Here is an 18,049-nt window from a genome sequence, read left to right on the forward strand (position 1 = left end):
CCGCAGGGAGCTGCATCACGAAACGATTTTCCGAGTATGCTAATTAACAGGGAAATGAATCTCACTTCGTACTCCGAAAATTTAACCACATATGTGAAAATGTCTCAGCTTCGAAAGGAGCCATCATGTATTTTCATACATATCCAAGTTAACGATACCGAGTGTGCTACAGAAGAAATGTTACCGTAACTGCCTATGGCAAATCTATTGCACATATTGCCCCAACCACTCGATGATATTTTTTTTGGACAATACTTGACTTTAAATCATAATCCTTCAATGAAACATCGAAATTGGCTTGACTACAATTGCAAATACATTCTGGCGAATCGGTAACTTCTAAGTTATTTGTAGTACGGTATAGCGGATTATTTTCGTTTATTTTCGCAAATAGAACAAAATAGTCAAAATAAATTTCACCAATTTAAAAGTGCAAGTACAAAGGCATTGATAAAAGTTTTGAATCCGCCAAAACACTAACCGCCAAAATAGTAAAAAAAGTATAACTTATTCAATGAAAATTCTTTAATTTTACACCAGCGAAAACAGCCCGCTATACGGTATAATAAATTTCGTACTTTATCTGGAGCAAATTTTTTAACCATTTATATTAAGATGTTTTCGTGTGTTTCAGCAAAGATAAGCAATGTCTGTTCACAATACTCTTCGCGTTGTCCTAGACATTTGTGTTATGAGACGTCTGTTGTGAAGACATTGACAAGATGAGCTGCCCCTGCCCCCCCCCCCCCCCCCCTTTCCCCTAAATCCGCCTCTGGTATTTAAAATTTAACTAGCAGTTCAACTTAATTTATCTAATAGAAAAAAAGAACCGTTAAAAAACACCAGGATCAATTTAAATTTTATTTCCTACCTTGCGAGATTGAAAAAACGTGCGCTTGGACGTTAAAATTAGACTGACTTGCTTCTCGTGGTGATATTCATTCACACATGTATTTAAACAAAACGTTGGACCAATAAATTGTGTATAAGCCAAAAGCTTAAACATATCTTTGTCTTCGATGTGGTTAAACAAAACTGTAGGGTAGGCTCATTTTGAGCTTAAACATTGGGAGGATAAGGTAAGCCCAAAAAAAGAGATGTTTCCTATTAATTTACGCTACCTTCCCTATTTTTTAAGCTTACCCTTAAAGTTTTGTTTGCCATTTATCAATAAGCAAGTGTTAAAGTCAGATTGTCCCTCCCATAGACTCAATGTAAAAAAAAATGGCAAAAATAAGCAAAAATACAAACCTACCTCCTCTATTTTTTTCAAAGATGTATTTTTTTTTTCGGCCTAATAGGAAACATACATGTATCTTTTAATTTATTTGGCCTTTTACAAAATACAACATCATTTAACTATAATCACTCTATATTTAAATTAATGCATGTAGTTTATTTCATAAAGCCATCTTTTATTACTCAATTTTTTATTAATATCATTAAAACTATTTCGATGAACATGTAAAACTACTACACAAAGGGAAACAACTCCAATCAATAAAATATATCATGACACTTGCAAAATAGAACAAATATAAACATCTAAAACTGTCAATAATATCGTGAACATATGTATTATACATATACATGAATCTATTCATAGAGTGAGCTTATACTTATTAGCACGGATTTTCTCAAATTGTAATGCTATTTATAGACAAATCCCAATCTAGAAAATGACCTCTATACGATCCTATAGTAGCAATTTTTAGTTGTTGATTTCATTCAGGTGAACTGTGTGATAAAAATAGATTGTGTGGTATGACATGTACTATTTTGAAATTCATGTTTCCACGAAAGTCAACGTAAATAAAATTGTTAGCAAGGCTACATTACCAGCTCTACTCTCGAAAAGTGGCGTGTTGTAGACTTGCAATTAATATGCACTGTAACACAACAAAAACTGCTACGGGAAAACAATGTCTAACCACAGTATAAACAACATGGAAACGAAAACCAATCGTTGTTTTCTGTGATTTAATAACATCATTATCCAACAGGTTTTGCTAATATACGTGTGTGCTCCAACCAAGACAAGTTTTTTTACCGACCCACCTTACTCCTCTTTCTCCTGAAAACTTGTCACAAAAACAACAGAAAGTGCAATGAGGAGCAAAAGAAAAGTTAGGGTTAAAAAGAGCCAGCTGGTGACTCGAAAGTCGAAGTAAATAATGATTTCCCGCCCGGATTTACAGGAAATAAAGAAACTATTAAAATCCATAACGGACAAAACTTTCCGAACTTAGTTTTTAGAGAAATTGGGTTGAATTGAGATGTGTAGTTTTATCGTTAAAAACGTAAACTAGACTGAAGCGGTAAGCAACTACGGGTCCCTTATTAGTCCAAATGTGAGACAGGAACGACGAAAAAAGTGGGGTGTTGGTATTTTATTAGGGGGGGGGGGGGTCGTTTATCATAACAATGTTTTGTCGAAAAATACATTTTGTCGAAAAATACATTAAATTTTTTTGTCGAAAAATAGTTTTCTTCTATACTTAATTTCTCAAGATGTGTGGCTCTCCATGTATCCAAATATCAACAGGCCCGTAGCCAGGAATTTCCAGGGGGGGGGGGGGTTCGTTGGACTCATGAACTCGACTTTAACAGTCACAATTTGAACAAAACGTTGACTTTAACAGTGCTTATTTGATTTCAAAGGGGGTTCGTCCGAACCCCCCCCCCCCCCCCCCCCCCACCCCCACCCCGGCTACGGGTATGATCAACGTCACTATACGATTTACTGTATTTGTTTTTGTTTTCCCTTTACCGATGAGTGTCCTTGATAAAAATGTAACTTTTAGTTATATCGAATCACGGATTATGGTGGGGGTATTTATATTTGTCTTTCATCTTACTTTTAGTCGTCTTTTCGTTTAACTGTTTTTTCTTCATTCTAATCATTCTCTGTTCTTTTACAACTGACCTCTTTTCCTCACCTGCGTTTGTTCGGTCAGTAATACATGCCATGTATCTAAAGTTAGCAGAACTGGAAGGAGTGGAATAAGACCGAGAAACAAAGTGGCAAAAATAATAGAATTATTCAAGCCGTTCTGAACAGTGTATAATTTGTTTATTATAATTGAATTTTTAAATAATTTAAAAATAATATCATAATTTCGACAAGTTAGTGCACTTCGTTGTAACGTTACTGTAATATGATAAACGATAAACATGCAAAAATTGACATATAAATAAATCTTTAAATGTCCATTTACACGTAGTTTTTATAGGTATTTTGGACAGAGACAATTTTTTTTTATCCCACTTTATTTTTTCAATTTAAATTTTTTTTCTCGCGTTTTTTCTGTATTAATACGAACATAAAATGTATTACAGATAACTTTTATTTGCTATTTACTATCAATTTCAAGTTAACTATCCACATACTACACCGGCCGGCCGATACAATGTATATATAAATATGTATATAAAATAATTGAAATTAATAACTAAGATTCGTGTTATTATTCACAGCGGTCACTGATTTATTATGTTTGTTTAATGTAGAAAAACGCGAAAATAATAGAAATTAAAAAGAAATAACGGCTTTAGCAAAATAGGAGGATTGCTTAACAAATTGTCCTGCTCAAAGAAGACCTACCTTTGGTATATGTTTGACATACTAGATATTTACCCAAGATTTTACTACGAAAGATTTACTTTTTTATTCAATGCATGTATCTTTTAACTTTATTTTTTGGGGTAAAAAGATTTGTCTCATATAGATAATTTTGAAGAACAAAATTCGTCCCACATCATTTTTAATTGACTTGAATTTTTTGGTTTTCTGCCGACAGTTGTCAGAGTATCTCCACCAAATAAAAACTTACCGCTGATGAAGTCAAAGTCAGGTTATAATTCTTGGCATTTTTGGCACAAAATACAACGCCTCAATGCAAATATGTACATGTAAGACAAAGGACAAAATTTAACAAAGTAAATATATGCGGACGTCTAAAGGATATAATTGATGACTTTATAATAATTTTTTGTTTTCGAATTCAACGAACCAGAAAAAATGGCTTTATGATCATACATTCTCCTTTAATCTTCAAACTTCAAACATTTAAATTTTTTTAACTTTAATTATACATCAATTTATATTATTTAACCGAACATCAAAATGTTTACATTCTTTTGCTAATGAGAACAAATTACTTGAACACCTAAAAGAACGGATACAAGATAAGTAGACACCTACGCATGTCCCGTTTTGTGTTAAACACATATTTCTAACAAAAAAACTACATGGCTGACGTGTTTGACATATATGTTGTTACAGTTTGTTGGGTTTGTTTCGTCTATTTTCGTTGAAACATTACAATATATGATGCTTAGAATGCATTTCAAAAAATTTGAAAGTACTGTATAATAAAATACAAAATTCTTTTGGAAACAGTGTTTTTAAAAAAGTAATCATATTTCTGAAAAGATTTCAAATTCACGTGTTTCGAAAAAAAATCAAACCGATTGATAATTGCTTCATATCTTCAGCTGGATTGTAATAATCTGTAACACATTTGAACATTTTAAAAGTTTTCCCTCATTGATCTTGATTGTTGCTCAATTGATGACTTTCTCTTTTAATTGACATTTTATCTTGTTTCTTCAAATTCATGATTACTGGGGCTAACGGTTATTATTCAATAGCTGAGTTGAATTGTTATAGTGGCTACTGGGATTGACTGACATAATTACTTGGTGATTGTTGAAGTTGGCTGGCATGGTCTTGGTGAATACAGGGACTGAGTGACATGATTACGTTGGTGATTACTTCAGCTGATTTGATTTGTCTTGGTGATTACCGCAGTTGACTAACATCGCTACCTAGGACATAACTTTATCTGAATGGCAAGGTTATTGTTATAACTTGGTCTGAGTGACATGATTACCTTAGTGGTATCCGCGTAACTGATTGTCATTGTATCGATGATTACTAGGAAATAGTGACATGATAACCTTAGCTGATTGGCATTGTGTTGGGGACTACTTTAGATGAGTAACATGATAACCATGGTGATTACTAGGACTGACTGACACGAATACCTTGGTGATAACTGTAGCTGACTGCAGTTATTTTGATAATTACAGGGGCTGAATGACATCATGACCTTGATTATTACTGTAGCTAATGGGAACTGTCTTTGTGATTTCTGAGCTGACTGACATTGTGACCTTTGGGATTACTTTGGCTAATTTGAATTGTCTTGATGATTACTAGGGATAAATAACATTATAAACTTAGTAATAAAATTAGCTAAATAACATCGTCATTGTGGCATACTAAGTGGCATGATTACCTTGTTGATTACTTTAGCTGCTTGGAATTTTCTTGAAAACATCTTGAGCTGAATGACATGATAATCTTGTTGATTACCTGAACTAACTGACACGAATACCTTGGTGATTACTGTTACTGGCTGCAATTGTGTTTTGTGACTACTAGGGCTAAGTGACATGATTACCTTGGTGATTACTGTATCTTAGATTATTGGAATTGTATTGGTGATTACTGAGGCTGACTGATACTGTGACCTTTGTGATTACTGAAACTGACTAATATTGTGATCTTGGTGATTACTTTAGCTGATTTGAATTACTTTGTTGATTACTATGGATAACTAACATGATTACTTTGGTGATAACTTTTAAATTAGCTAGTTGGAATTGCATTGATGATCACTGGGACAGACTCATATGGTTACACGTCAGGTTTATACTGTTACTGAATGACATTGACTTGGTGATAATTGGAGATTACTGCCAGGATGACCCCGATAATTACTACGACTAAGTGATATGTTTTCACATGCAAAACAAATCTTGTTTTAACAAAACATCATTTTGAATTTCTGTTATCATGTAAACTTATGTCTCAGTACCCAGATTCCAATAAGAGCCTATTCAATTTCCGTTTTTTTGTTTGTACAGGAATGTGTATCGTCTAGCTATTACGTTAGATGTAACGACTGTTTTTGGGTTGTTTTTCTTAAAATGATTTAACGTTTTTATTTGCCATGCCGGGCCAACTTTACCTTAAACTTGATCAGATGCATCTCAAATATAAAAAAAAAAAACAGGATATAAGCTTCGTTATATACTAGCTCTTTTACCAGATGTTCGATTTGTAACATTCTTTTCTTAGGGTCCGTAGTTTCTTTAAAAAAGTATTTATTTAAATTATGTCCTTCAGCGCAAATGCTTAGATGTCGATTTTCAAGAATGTTTTACTAATAACAAAGTTACATTACTTTTAGAATAACATAATTAAGTCTCACGAAATTTAAACACACTATCGGTTTACTCCACGATCTTCAAGATGCATGTACTACATTCTTCACTTCCAAAGTACCACCTAAATGAAAGTTCGGAAGTGTATAACATTATTAAGGGTTATAGTCGGGAAACGTAAAATCTTGGTTCCTGGTATGACCTGCACGAGACAGATTGTCATATGGCACGAGTGCACTGTGACCTCATGATTGGCTGAATTCTCAGCGGAAATCTTCAGAAATTGTTTAGTATTTAAAAAAGACACAACAAAAAGGCTAACGTCATTTTAAAACATTATTTTAAAACATTATCACTTTAGCGATTACAATTAAACACTAAGAAGTCCATGTTCCTGGTGCTATAAATAATTAACAAACTATTCTACACATGTACTTTGAAAGACAAATAGTGAGACTAAATAAATCTATTAAATTATATGGCAAATAAGTTATCTTTGTCTATAATAATGAAGATGCTTCTTATTGTTGCTTCATAAAACATATTTGAGTGTTTTAGTGTGGACACACGAGAATGTCTCACCTAACAATTTGCAATTTTATTAAAAAAAAATCCCTTTAAATTATTTTATGACATGGTCGCCAGGGAAGTATTTGGTTTTTAAACGAGTTCATACTTCAAAGTTTGAGCAAAATTGTGTTTATTCCTGAGATATTTAACTGAAATGACTAGAGGGTCTGTGTGGGATTCACATAATAGAAAATGATGGCCCCGAATGCAGATAAGGTCCAAAAATATAAAGTATAGGGAATAATATGACAAAAAATCCAAAATTAGAGTCCATTTTTTTGTGGGGGAGGGGGAAGATGTGTGCTTAAACAAAAGAAAAAAGAACATTGGGCAAATATAAGGAATAGAGAAAATGGCCTTAAACAACTTTAAAAAATGATGGACATCAATCCAGACCCTCTAACATAGGCATTACTGAGAAATATAGAATTCACCACAAGAATAAGTGCATGCGGGAAATTATTGCACTCAAGAGTAAGATTTCCCGAGCAAATATCACTGAGATAAATAAAGCAACAACGGAGTAAGAAAACAATTTACCTACGTCTCACTTTACCAACTGGTATGTCACAGAGAGTACAAACACTAAATAAATGAAAACGATATATTTTACAATAAAACTCAAAAACTATGAAAATGACCAACAACCTAAGTAAAAATATTAAAACCAACATTAATCTCCACCCACTTCAGTACGTTTGGTGACAGTTTTAGCTCCACTCATTCTATATCCTGTATAATTCGGGGGCATTTCGTCTTCTGCGCATGTTCCTGTAACGCACGTGCTCGTAGCAGCATCAAACTTCCCACCGTCAACACAACGTTTGAAAGAGAACGTTCCCATGCCGCATTGTGCGTACAAAGAACATGTTCCATGACACTTGATGGCAATCCCATGTTGGCAAGGTTTGCAAGGTACACCAATGATACATCCATATCCAACATCACACGCTAAAATTAATCAAAGAAGATTGCAATATATATATATTTAAGTTTCGCTAAAAATCAATGATACACCACCATAAATTATCACTTTTGGTAACATAATCCTTTTAAATCTTAAATCTATAATGTGAGAGTTATTTCCTTTAAGTGTTTTCATTATGCCATAACTCTTTGCAGAAAAATGCAAGGTATTCAAATTGTTTTTATAGCTAAGTATATAACTAAGTTACCTTGTTATATACTAGTTATACTTCGCATGTCTTCAGATTTTCTACGTTAATCTGTATTGCTTATTTCGGATTAAGGAAGTACACTGACGTATGAATACGTTGCCCTTCAATTGTGAGCACTAAAACAACAAATCGTGCAGAAACATACTACTATAAAGATTGGAGTAGAATAATTTGTCTTAATCATTTTTCTTCATTACAATTATTTTTATTGTTATTTGAAGTACTGTTATTGATGCTGCTATCATCATTTAGTATTTTACACAAAACATTCGGGTCTTTTTATTTTCAAATAAATGATCAATTAATAAATTTGATAACTTCCGTTCAATAAAAACTTACCAACATTACTAGCAATGATAACGGCGGTTGCTTCATGAGTTGGAACCATGGGAACCATACCTCCAACTGTATTTGGTGGAACAGTAGGTAAGAAATGCATAAATCCTCGATTGTTGGGTTGAGGTTGTGGTTGCATTTGCATAGGGGGTGCTTGTATTGGCATATTACCCGGCAATGGCCATTCTTGACCATAATCACAGTAGAATGAAACAAAAACTTGATCTTCTACTAATTTTGGACAATTTCCAGTCGCCATATTCCATGTTGTTAGTACAGCGTCACCATAGTTTTTACTATATAACTTCGGATAATTTGAGGAAACCCGTACTGCTCCAGAGCATGGATGAGACTCACCAGTTGGTGATGTCGGATTACGGCAGTACGGAGTACATATTCTTCCGCAAGAATCAAAAGCAGACAACAATACATCAGTAACACCTAACTCTGGACTTTTGACAGCAATGAATGTTGTTGAAAGAGACAAAGCCATTCGATTATCAACAATTGCAAATTCTTTATAAGTCCCAAGATAATTCAATCCATTTGACTGTACATAAACCATACCAGCACCGGAAGTTGAAGATTTACAACTGGAGTACGTTGCCAGTTGAATTGTTTTCAGTCTTTGGTGAAGATTGGTGTAACCCATTGAAGAGTATATATCGTTTGTAATAGATAAAGCGCCATTGATGATTGGATAAGAATTATAATTGTAGTTTGGTGGACGTTTGTATATGATCTTTACCGGTAAATATACCCATTGGCTCATGTCGCTTAGGCCGTTGATATTAAATGAGTTTTGGTAACGTTGATTGACAGGAATAGCCGGACATGTCGTTTCCTGTTGCATTCTACTGAATCCTCTTAGAGGATTTGGAGCCATTGACTGTTCGATCATCCGTCTATTAGACGTTACAAAGTTCTTGATATTCTGTTGTACCGCACCGACTTGGTTTTGTTGGGTTCTCATTGGGTTCATCATTTGTCGACCAGATGCTGATAAAATAGATGAGGGTGACTGAGGTTGTTGTTGCATCATTTGCTGCATTGTTCCTGGACTGGACTGTCCCATCATATTTACTGAACTCTTAAAACTTCTTTGGAACATTGCACCTGAGTTAAAATTATTCGCATTGTGTATTGACTCCCATGGATTTTTGGAGAATACTGGTGTTTGTCGTTTCCACCTTCGCTGCTGAGTATTACGTCTGTTTTGCATCATTGTTTGCTGCTGTCGAATATTGGAGGAACTCATTCCAAGATCGGATCGGTCTACAGATACACAATATGAGCTTGTAAAATTTGCAGCACATTTGAGGAACGGAGAACCACAAGATGGGTTTTCAAATGTACATGTCGGGGATGGCATGTATTCATACATACCACTAATTAAATAATCACTATAACTGTCAATATTTTGAAGATTACCAAACCCGAGAGGTGCACTTGCTGCATGTAATGTATGATTTACAATGGAAGGATAATCGAGATCTGGGTTAATGCCGCGCATTCGTTGTTGTCTTCTAAATTGTTCCCACAAGTAGTCAACAAAAGCATGATGAAGGTAGAACACCGGATCATGGGCTGCTGTACTTAACTCGCCTAACTGTCCGTCTACCCAATTATGGACTTCTCCATGCTGTACTTCAATGTTATATTCTGGTAATCCAAGTGGTTCTGTAATTTCTGCAACATATGTTCTACTCATAATGTTTGCAATATTTGTTTTACTGAAAAGTTCACCGAAGTGCCCCATATTTCTAATTAACGGTCCAACTGCAGTATTCCAGTCCGCAAATGGACCGACAGTCACAATACCATCGCCATTACCAAAAAAGTGTTCACTCCATAAGCATGACTGTCTTGGGTTCGCCATTGGTTCGTCAAGGGAGGAATCCCAATACGGTATTGACACATCGGGAACTTTCTCTCTTAAAGCATTCTCAAACCTGTCAGTAGAAAAAAAGATTGAAAACAAATGAATAAATAAGATAGATAGCTGTATTTATCCACATAAAAAACGACCGCTCACAATCAGTTGCAAAGTATAATTTACATTGGTTCCTCCTTTAAACTTTTTTATACTATTTTTTTTTTTTTTTATATACATATAAAACACGCCCACTGTCCTAATATCAAATATATAATGTTGCCACAAGTTTGCTTTTTAACCAATGATACCTCCAGAAGTGTATATGAGGTGAGATACAATGATAACTTAAGCTCGATTTTTTTTGCATGTAAGTTAGTCTTTTGATATCCAAATTACACCTTAATAATGTAAAGGTACACACTTACATAAGCAGAAAATACCGATGCCATCCGAGGAAATTTGGACCACCATGAGCTGAGTCAACAGCAAGTCCCTCGTGTAATGCTGCTAGTGCACTATATTTGTTTGGTTGAACACTCTGAAAGAAGAAAAGTTACAACAATCTAAATACAATATGCCCTATTCATTCTTTGGATTACTACTGAGTACGATATCAGTCTGACATTCTGCATGACAAGCTTAACTGTGTTCCTCTAATCTACTTAGAGTGTCTGGATTTATGAACCCAATGTCTTTCCCTAGATTGAAATTCAAAATATTTTCGATTTTCTTTAAAAAGAAGTAAAAAAAATATAGATTAAGAAAATCTTATATCCGTTATTTATTTTTTTCCGCGGCAAAACAAGTAAAAGGTTGTTTGGGAAAAAAGGCATATAATCATTTTAATTTATTCAAAGTATTATAGTTATATCAATGAAATCCATGCATTTCATATCTGAACTGATTAAGAATTTTTATTTTATCAAAATTTACCAATAGCTTTTTTTTTAAATCTCCACCATCAGTTTTTAGATAAAAAATTTAGCTAGCATTACATTTCAAATGTTTTCAAATGTAATGCTAGCTATTTTTTTTATCTAAAAACTGATGGTAAACGCGTTGCAATACAGCATATTTTGGTCCAGGTGTTGATAACGCATGTTCTGTTCTCGTTTTGTCATTGTTTCATTCTTTTGGTTCGCGGTCTCATGGTTTTCGTTTCTAATAACAATTTATTTGTTCGTGTGCTTTAAAATTTGTAATATTTTGATGAATATTTCAAACGAAATATAATACATAAACTTTCTTTAGTATAATTAGTCCGACATTGACTTTATGTAACTTGATGGTTATTCCATAGAAAAAAAGGTATCAAAAATACCCAAGCTTGTAGTTTGGTATGCCGGTCGCGCATTTTGTCTACTTACTTCATATCTAGTGGCGCTCAAATAAAAAAAAGCTGTCACCAAACAAACAAATTGAGAAAAGAAACGGAGAATGTGTCAACCTTGCAAAAGAGGAAAAAACAGTAAAAGGCCACCAAAGACTCTTCAACACAGAAAGACAATTCCACACCCGGAGGGGGACTTCAAACAAAAAGTTTAGCGAAAATGGACGTCACACTAAACTCCGAAACTAAAATACGAAGCTGGAGAGCCGTGAAGACCCCAAATCCAAGGTTATATGTCTGAGTTAGAAGAACCTTAGTGATTCTAATAATTCAACACTTTTTTTAGCGTAAAGTTAGAATTGAGAGATGATAAGAAAACGTATGTTGTTTCGGTTATCAATGTAATGAGTAAATCCAAAACAAACACTTTTTTATTAATTCATTTATATGATTTTGAGTTTATTATGACGTCTATTTTCACTGAACTACTACACATTTTTGTTAAGGGGCCAGCGTAAGTCCGACTGCCGGTGCGGGATTTTTTTGCTGTATTTAAGACCCCGTGATTGGTGGCCTTTTGCTATTTTTTTTAACTGTTTGGTCGAGGTTGTTGTCTCTTTGATACATTCCCCATTTTCATTCTCAATTTGAATCTACTTACTGTGTCAGCTTTTAGTAATTGAATTGCTCGAAAGAAGTCATCTCTCTCCCTGTTGGTCATCATACGAATCTCCTTTCTTATCCGATATCCCCGAGACATCCGGGTACTCCTTTTCTTTACAGTAAAACCTTTATTGATAACAGGTAACAACGAATGGTACCAAATTCTGGCCTCGTGGGTCATGTTAAACATTAACCATCCTTTAACTCCTGACTCTCGCCACACAAATAAATGTGTACACATCCAATGAATTGATTGGCCTACTGTCTTTGCGGCACTTGTTTTAGAAGCGTAATGTTGAAAACACTCTAGTAGATTAGGTGGAACCGAAATCTCTTGAATCATGGCATTGGCGCTAATCACCAGGGACAGCGCTAAAACAATTCTGATTATCATCTGCAACAGTGAAGATATATTATGTTGTTCATTAAGCATTGTCAATTTTCTCTAAAAATTAATCACACACAACTCCTAAAGTTGGAGACTGCTATTGTGAAATCTGATTATTACAGAGTCTAAATAATTAAACTAATAAGATTCACCCCCTTCCCCCAACATGTATATATATAGTTAAAATGGTATGCATACATTGCTGCTAACGAAATTTCGGTACAATATTGTAAATTTTTACATGACACTGTAAAATTTTGGTCAAAAGACAACCATAAACAAATTGAACCAATGTGCTGTAACTGCATGACAGATAAAAGGTAAAGAATTCTCTCCTTGTTCAGTGTTTGGATTAACATTCTCAATCAACTGAAATCTTTCAAAATTACTCTGCTTTTTGGGGGTTTTCTTTGTTGTTTTTTTTTAGATGTAAAGGCATTTACAATTCGTTTTATAAAATTATGCATTAAACAAAAACAAAAACCAAACATTGTATACGAGAATATAATAGAATAGGACTCTATTAATTGTAGCAGAAGTAGACTTCTGATTGTAGTAAAGATTGAAAGATTTTTTAAAGGCAGCTAGTATGAAATAATTTGGCACTTCCTCCTAAACGTATTCAACGAGAAATCAGAAAAAAAACATAGATGTACCGATTTCATTCTTGTGAAAGATGACTTGACCTCGAATTATGACTTTGAAATATCTTCTTCCATTTTGTGACTTTCAGAGAAATTCACCTTTGCTACAGCTATACGAGTTACTTTGACGTTTTTTGTATTTGGAATGACGGTATATGATATGTTAAAGTATACATTTGTTTATAGTTATAAGCTTTTTAATGAAGAGATGCATTGAAGCAAAAATAAGCACAATAAGATAACGCTCAACATGCTTTGAATCATTTTGACTGCGAATATATTTATAAGTTTTATCTTCGAAATATATTTACTTTTATCTGCATGTTTCATGTTTTGCAAACAATCAAATTTAGAAAAAAAAATAAAAGCAATTTAAAACTACAAATACTGACCTTTTTGACAAAAAAATCCAGTAGCTAACTGTTTGTTGTGTATAAAATTAAATAATATCAGATATAAAAGGTGCTAAATGTATGCCATGTCCGACTCTGATCATGTGAGTGGAAATAGACGAATTTGTCATTCATCTTAATTCGGAAAATTGTCAAAAACTATTAAAATCAACACTCGTTAAAATAATTTAACAAACATTTTATTGAATGTTCTTTTGAAGAGGAGTTGTGTTTGACATGTCTTTATTTCCTGTAATACGCGGTAAAACAAGCTTCAAGGTCATATATAGCTATAATCGTGAGACCTAACCACGTAAAAAAATGGCCCATCTTTGAGGTTTTATTATGATTTTTGTATATATGGATATATAAATTTATCTTTATAGTTCCGTGTTATGTAAGCACATAAAAAACGAATAAACAAACTTTGTAACATTTTCCGAATGAGTTTGAAATCTTTAGTTCATTGCTTTACAAAAGTATCCACTAGGATCTTGAAAATAAAAACGTCAGGATAGATACAAAGAGTGTTGCTGAATAAATAACTCTTGACCTAGAACTGTAAACTTTTCAGTGTAAAAACAGAAATGGTGTAGTTTTTAATATCATAATGTTACCTAAGTTAACATATTGCTAGTGGAGGTAAAACCACACTTTACTTTGAAGAATGAAAGAGAGGCGAAAGATTCCAAAGCGATCTTCAAACTCTTGTAAATCGAAATAAACTGACAATGACACAGCAAAAAAACTAAAAACACAAAAAGACCAACATTAGTACATATTAAAACACTACACACAAAACTATGAGAAGAATGAACAGTTGGTAAAGGTGTAGTATATGGAGCGTAAAAATCAATTTATGAATTCTATCATTAAATCCATGTGGCACTTTCAGACGACTGAACTACTCAACTGAAATATTTTATCTAATAAAACGATATTTCAAATTTAATCCTAGGTATCATGGAATGATTTGAATGATTTTTTTTCGGACAATCCTACAAAAAAAAACCACTCAAATACTGCCTTAACATAGGGGAAACGAAATTGTTACTTAAAGACGCCTCCTTATACGTAATCATTTATCAGCTATCTATATAACAAATCTTAATCCTTTTTATTTTCATTTTTTGTTCAATTATTTTTCGGTTTTGGAGAGGGGGTATTTATTCGAGATTGTGAAGTACAAAATAGTAACTATTATTTATGCTACAAGACAGATTTCCGATGAAATTAGATTAAATGGATGTAAAAATGTATGACCCTAAAGTAGAATTACAAAAATTATTTGATAAAAGCATGTCGGAAGTTATATGCTATGAAATATAAAATGTTTTATTTATTTTTTATATAAAGACAAGTACGTGTACAAAAACTAAATTTATCTGTTCATCTCTTACGACGCATTTATTAGCGTCACAAGTGCGCGGGGACCTTCTAGGAATCTTATGTGTGCTCTTTATCCAATGAAAACAGTGGGTTTGAATCTGGTGCAAAACTTGGACAAGAACATGTTAGTGAGATATGAATAAGAACATAGCTTTGTACTAGACCTATTACAATGCAACTTTCTTGATCACAAGATAACAGTCCACATGAAGAAATGTCATCCTACCCCAGGGCGGATTCAGCCATTTTCAAAACGGGGGCAACCCAAGATAAAAAGGGGTGATTCCCAACCCAAAAATAAAAAGTTTGGGTTCCAACTCCCCGAACCTACCCTCCTGATCCGGCACTGCTTCCCGGACACATTATTTGGACTCCGAGCCGACAAGTCTTTGGTCTTACTCCTTATATTAATGTCGCTTGCTTAGCGGAAAAGCAGCAAATATCAATTTAAGACTTTGATTTGACAAGGACGGGTTTCAAACCCACGTCCTCCCGCACTCGAGGCGAATACAATTCAGAAGTATATTTCTTTCTTATTCTTGTTTCAACTAGTTCATTTTTTTCAAGCGTTCCACACCTTCTTCACAACATTATCTTAAGGCTGCATGTAAGGCATTTATAACTAAAGTTATTGTTAAGGGAGTAATGAATTATATGAACTAAGAAATAACCCAACTAACAAGAAAAAAACTAGAATAATGTAATACAAACCCGTAATTATTTTTATTACATTTATATTTGTAATGTATATATGATAAGAATGGTATTTAATACCGCAATATTGTACTTTTATTTTTCGATTTTGCATAATTTTTTTTCAAAGTATATACTAGTATCTAATTTGAATATAATACGAATGTTTGTATGTTTGTAAATATTTGTCATTTTGATGTCATGTATCATGTCTCTGTAACAAACCATTATTTGAATTTTACATCAATAAATCAATTGTTTTTTTTATTTGAATATTCTAAATATCATGTACAAAATAAAACCGGCGCAAATAAAGAAAAACATCTCGAGGTAAAATTTTATATCTGAAAGAAATCACGGTTTGTTTTTAATGTATATGCAGTTGTCCTGAATGTGTTTGGGTCTGTTTAGAGAACGTTCTAAGTTCACGACATTGACCTTTGCAGCTCGAATCAATCGCGACGTTGACCATAAGTTGGAATAAACAAGGATTTGTATAGTAAACCCCTGCTTGCCTTAAAGAACAATTACTATATAAGCAGTAGTCCTATAACATATGACCTCGGGAACTTGACCTTCATTTTGTTGTCAGTAACAACATATTAAAATTTTAAAAGCTTTGGTTCAACCGCCGTACATCCCAAAATCAATAACCGACATTTTTGTCACAAAAAATGAAAATATCAGCATGAAAATGTTAAATACGGAATATATAATGCAAAGGCATATATTATAGGACTATATAAGCAGCAGTTCGGAAGCCAGCATCCCGAAATAATAAATAACTTTAATTCTGACATTGTGACGTCGCGGGGGCATAAAAATGTAGTTTAATGATTTGTTACAGTAATATCAAAATACATGCAAATTCATCTGTACTACCTAATTTGTGAAATTAAGTACATGCAAAAGTACAAAGTAACTGAACAAGCTAAAGTCATCCTCTTAGGGATAATTTTGACTACTGACTGACAAGTTGTTTAACTAATTTGACAGTTTAAACAATACATGTTTTTGTAATGTTTACTTAAACCATATGTGTACATGTATCAATGCATATTCTTTATGATTTTTCATTCCTCGGACAATAAAAGGTTATAGGTTGAATTCAAAGAAACCAATTAACAAACTACAAAATGTATTTATCATTGTGACTGTTTGAAGATGTGCACCTCTTCAGTGGTGGTCTCTTATTATGAGAACTGGATGTTGATGTCAGAGCTTTGATCATTTTTGCTTAATTTAAAACAACTTAAATAACATGCCTATTGTTTAAAACTACCGGTATATGTCGACTTATAGGTGTCCTTTGGTGATATTTGTCATCTTATTGTCGTATAAACCACATATTGATTTGATATGGTCCCTGTTTAATCACTAGTAAGGGAGCTACCATTTGATTTTTATGGGTGGGGGAGGGGGGGGGGACTTGGATGAAAAATTTTATCCTGCATTTTTTTTAGTTGTAATCTCTGTCCAGCCTTTTTATTTTTTACTCTTTTCGGTACTGCATTTTTTTCTTAGTTTATCCTGACTGTTTTTTACATAAATTGTCATCCTGCCTTTTTTTTACTCAAAACTCCTGTTCTGCATTTTTTTTTCAAATTTCAAGACTCACTCAATCCAATAATCAAAGTGATGGAAATCACTCATGGAAAGATTAGAAGAGTAGTTTGAATTATTTCATATTAAGGTATGGTGGGGAAAAATTAACATTTATAAAGCACTATTGCTGAAAATTGCATTTACAGCAGGTCTTTAGAAGGAAACTTGCTTTTCCAGTATGAGGATTAAATGAGCTCAAATTAAATAATATGGGTCTCTTAATTTGCACAATTTTATTTAAATTGCAGTTTATATCTTATCGAAATTATGTTGCCGGTTCTGAACATATTTCAAAAAAACAAAAAAAAGCAAAAATTCTTCAAGTAAATGTTACCAACTATCCTTGTAAGGCATAAATCTGGACCAACAGCTTAAAACTTTTAAGTGTCAACAAAAAAATTGAAAAATAATGTTTTGGGGCATTTTGTAAGTTGAAACAGAGGTTATATGGCATTGAAGATTAATAGTTTTAGAGTGCCTTTTGATCAATTTTTAAAGTATTTTTCAACACAGGGCATTGAAAATGTACTTTTTCAATGTAAACCAATTAAAAAACTTATCTTATTGAAATGTGGATTCTTTCTTGATTGCAAAAATATATATTCACTTCTAATAAAAATTCAAATGACAAAAATAGACATAATGATTGATGGGAAATAAACTAATAAACAATGGTTTGTTATAATTAAAAGTTTTAAATTTTTTAAACTGTTTTAAGCCAATTCCTGATAAAAAAAAAGTGTACTAATTT

The 18,049-nt window shown here is 33.1% G+C and overlaps 1 protein-coding gene across 1 annotated transcript; it reads right to left on the reverse strand.

Moving 5' to 3' along the window:
- Positions 1 to 7,395: 7,395 nt before the first annotated feature.
- On the reverse strand, positions 7,396 to 12,581 carry LOC139523647 (uncharacterized). Its single transcript, XM_071317812.1, has 4 exons — positions 12,186 to 12,581; positions 10,620 to 10,732; positions 8,322 to 10,270; positions 7,396 to 7,755 (listed from the first exon to the last, which is right to left on the reverse strand). Exons 1-4 carry the CDS (start codon positions 12,579 to 12,581, stop codon positions 7,478 to 7,480), a joined length of 2,736 nt encoding a protein of 911 aa, XP_071173913.1. The 3' UTR covers positions 7,396 to 7,477.
- Positions 12,582 to 18,049: the final 5,468 nt, after the last annotated feature.

Source organism: Mytilus edulis, chromosome 5, assembly GCF_963676685.1.
Source record: "Mytilus edulis chromosome 5, xbMytEdul2.2, whole genome shotgun sequence".
Taxonomy (NCBI): Eukaryota; Metazoa; Mollusca; class Bivalvia; order Mytilida; family Mytilidae; genus Mytilus; species Mytilus edulis.

What these genes read in the sequence shown, in the direction of transcription:
- LOC139523647 (XM_071317812.1), bottom strand. Translation starts at nt 12,581, where the DNA reads ATGATAATCAGAATTGTTTTAGCGCTGTCCCTGGTGATTAGCGCCAAT. An exon ending in AATTACTAAAAGCTGACACA is followed by an intron (nt 10,733 to 12,185) that starts GTAAGTAGATTC and finishes TTCTTCTTTCAG; the next exon opens with AGTGTTCAACCAAACAAATA. An exon ending in TATCATTGCTAGTAATGTTG is followed by an intron (nt 7,756 to 8,321) that starts GTAAGTTTTTAT and finishes GATTAATTTTAG; the next exon opens with CGTGTGATGTTGGATATGGA.